General features: G+C 40.0%; 1 protein-coding gene across 1 annotated transcript; it reads right to left on the bottom strand.

Annotated features, from left to right (window-relative positions):
* Positions 1-520: 520 nt before the first annotated feature.
* Positions 521-3,022, bottom strand: LOC109486735. Its single transcript, XM_019790622.1, has 3 exons — positions 2,898-3,022; positions 2,025-2,226; positions 521-1,695 (listed from the first exon to the last, which is right to left on the bottom strand). The coding sequence occupies exons 1-3, from the start codon at positions 2,904-2,906 to the stop codon at positions 1,385-1,387; spliced, it is 522 nt and encodes a 173-aa protein (XP_019646181.1). The 5' UTR covers positions 2,907-3,022; the 3' UTR covers positions 521-1,384.
* Positions 3,023-3,028: the final 6 nt, after the last annotated feature.

Here is a 3,028-nt window from a genome sequence, read left to right as displayed (position 1 = left end):
CAAGTGAGCGCAGCGAACGAGGTGGCTTTATGAGGTGGTTATAGCAACTGACAAGGCTTTATCACACCATATTCACCGAGAAAGGGCGGGCCATTAACGCTATTATCATATAGCTTACACGATAGCCTATCCAAACTGATGCAGTGACACACAATGTACAATTTACCCCTTGCACATGCTGAATAGAACATAGAATATTTGTTCCATCTGGAGTCAGCTGAGGTCATTGGGGGGTTCATGTTCTATGGCCTTCTATCTGGGTCACAGGCAGGGAACAGGTGTTCTTATGGGAGTCATTGGAACACAACTCAAGTTATTTTTGGATTTTTTAGAAGCAGAGCCGTGTTCTATTGGGTCACCTGAGGTCATATGCGGGTGATTATTCATTTTGTTTAATGTATGGATTGGGATGAATAAATACCCGATTTTGACTCTATTTGTGACATTACGGCGACATAAGGAATGTGGAATGGAGCCTTGTGATTGGTCAACGTCACCCGGCTATATGATAATACTATATAATGACCCCACCCTTTCCATATAAATTCGATAACATAACTACAAGACTACAGTCTTGTTCTGGCAGCCGTGCAGTGTACATGGGGGAGGCCTGTCCAAGACAGTTTAGCTTACCAAGTAAACATTCTCTTCAAGACACTTTAGAAATGAAACACACATATATATATATATAAGAAGTCATATTCACTAGTATTAGTAACCCAGAATATGAAGTATAATAGTAATGGCAGCTCTGACTAGCTTGAGACCTTGGTTGGCAGTTACATGCCCAGTTCTACATACAGAGCCTAAGTTTACACTGGTTTATCTGACTGTAAGTAGTAGGCATCACATTTACAAGCCATATGTCAGACCCAAAACTGCCAAAGCTTATTCAGTTGTCAAAAAGACATTTCAGGTTGCAAGTAGATAGGGCACCATATATATCCTTGGATAAAACTTTGACAGGGCTGATTTGAATTGAAAGTTGGAATTTGATCAAGGTTGATATTGCAACCTGAAAGTTGCTATTTTCATGCCTATGTGGCTTTGTAAGAAGTATCTGAGTCATTCTCCCTTTTGAAAATTTTACACTGAAAAACAGTAGATAATAAAAAAAATTGAATCTTTGAAAACTGACCAGTATGCAAATCTGCTCCTAGATCCTTCCTTTAATGTTCTGGAGGTTAGACTGTCTAGAATTTTTATGAGTTTAAGGGTCAATTCACAATTTAAACTGCTGGGAAGGTCACTATGGGAGCACTTCCTTATTGTTCTTACCCAGGGCAAACAAAAAAAAATAACAGCTGCACTTACTGCATGTAACTATTTAGTTCTCATATGTATATACAAGTAGTGTGTTCCATATAGATTAACTCATTTTGAGTTATTCAGCAACATTTCTTGGTTTGGGCTCTGGCACACCTCCCACCCTCCCAGGAGTCACAGAAAGGAGGTGCTTCTCCAGTGTTGCCCTCAACCTCCTCTCCGGATCCTTTATCCCACTATGGGACCTCTCCAACCCATTGAATATGGCGTGGCAACTTTCGATCCCCTGTTCTCCGTGAAAACCGATCCCGAACCCCCAGCGTTGAATCCAACCCACAACGTGGTCCTCCAGAAGGTGCATTTTGAGGGGAATAGTCGCAGACGGGAAGGTATGCCTGAAGTAGGCCATGAAGGTCTGTATACAGGCATCTATGAAGAGAGAAATGAATAAAATATTTATTACCATTGCCATCAATTAGAAATGAAAAAGAACAACTAGAAAGGCCAGCATTTGCTCGGGAACAAATACATCATATTTCAGTCCCTTTCCCTTATCAGGGCTCAAAATACTGGGTGCATGAGCACCTTAGTGCACCCAAATTTGGAGCTGTGCACCCAATCTATTTCTCTGGGTGCACCAGTGCACCCAAATATTTTTGTAGGTTTACATTTTAGAAATGTATAGGAGTATACAACATATTCTCAACATCTCAAGTGTCAGAAAAATAATAAAATCATTGTTTTAGTACTGGTCATACCCAAACTTGTAATGTCCTCCTGGGACATGGGCCCGGCGTGACCGTACTTCACATGGCAGTCAGCAAACAGTTGGAAGAGGTTCTTAAACCTCCTCTCCACTGTTGCCGCTCTTGTATACACTGCCAGAGGAAAGTCATGCTCCTCCACTAGCTCCTCAGCTACAATCTTTGCTGCAGATGTCAGCTTCTGTATGGCATGGTCCTGTAGAAAAAAGCATTTATCGATGGAATATTACTTGCATATGTGCTGCAGTCAATTAACCATTGTTTTTATTTGTATTTACATTAAACTACAGGCCAATATTAAGCCACAAAATAGCTTTAATCTAAGGGAATATATACATTGTACAGGATTATGATTGTATTCTGTTTATAAACTAAGGCCACACCAATTTAATTTCTTGGTTAACGGATTCACCCGCTTCATTTTTTCTGATATGCAAAAAAAAATTCAGAATGAACTGCAAAATGCTCATATGTTGCCTTGAACAGTTGCAAACAGTCCTTTTCTTCCTAGTTGTTACAGCTATCCCATTTTTTTAATGCAGTGGTATTCATAGTTTAAATTTTTGAACCAGCCTGGTGTGTTGACTTCATGGCTCCTATCATACCATTTTTGGGCCATAATAGGATGCCTAGGCCTGTTTTTATTTTTTATTTTTCGCCCGCCCGCTCCATTTTTTTTCTAGAAAAATGCATTAACCAAGAAATTGAATTGGTGGGGCCTAATCACATATAAATTTTTAGAAGCAAGTAGTTGTCTAAATCTCTAATTCATTTTTAGAAATCTGTACTGTTAAATGTTTAAGATAATATGGATGTAAGACTGAATGTACTCAAACATGTGGGTGTGCTATGGGTATGAACATTTACTTTAAGCATGGTGTTGACGTGGTTGCCCACAAAACACTGCCCATGGTACGGCTGTCGTTGAACTTGCAACTCCTGGAGTTTGTCATCAAGTAAACTTGCAAGTGGGCCATCTCGAGTCGCTACCCGACCTT

This window comes from Branchiostoma belcheri, unplaced genomic scaffold (genome assembly GCF_001625305.1).
Source record: "Branchiostoma belcheri isolate BF01 breed outbred unplaced genomic scaffold, Haploidv18h27 scaffold822, whole genome shotgun sequence".
Classification (NCBI taxonomy): Eukaryota; Metazoa; Chordata; class Leptocardii; order Amphioxiformes; family Branchiostomatidae; genus Branchiostoma; species Branchiostoma belcheri.
The sequence above is the reverse complement of the archived record's forward strand: the minus strand, read 5'-3'. Positions and strand labels throughout refer to the sequence as shown.

Excerpts from the sequence above, each read along its gene's own strand:
- LOC109486735 (XM_019790622.1), bottom strand. Across the intron at positions 1,696-2,024 it reads GGAGGACATTACAAGTTTGG|ATGCCTGTATACAGACCTTC; the intron begins GTATGACCAGTA and ends CTCTCTTCATAG.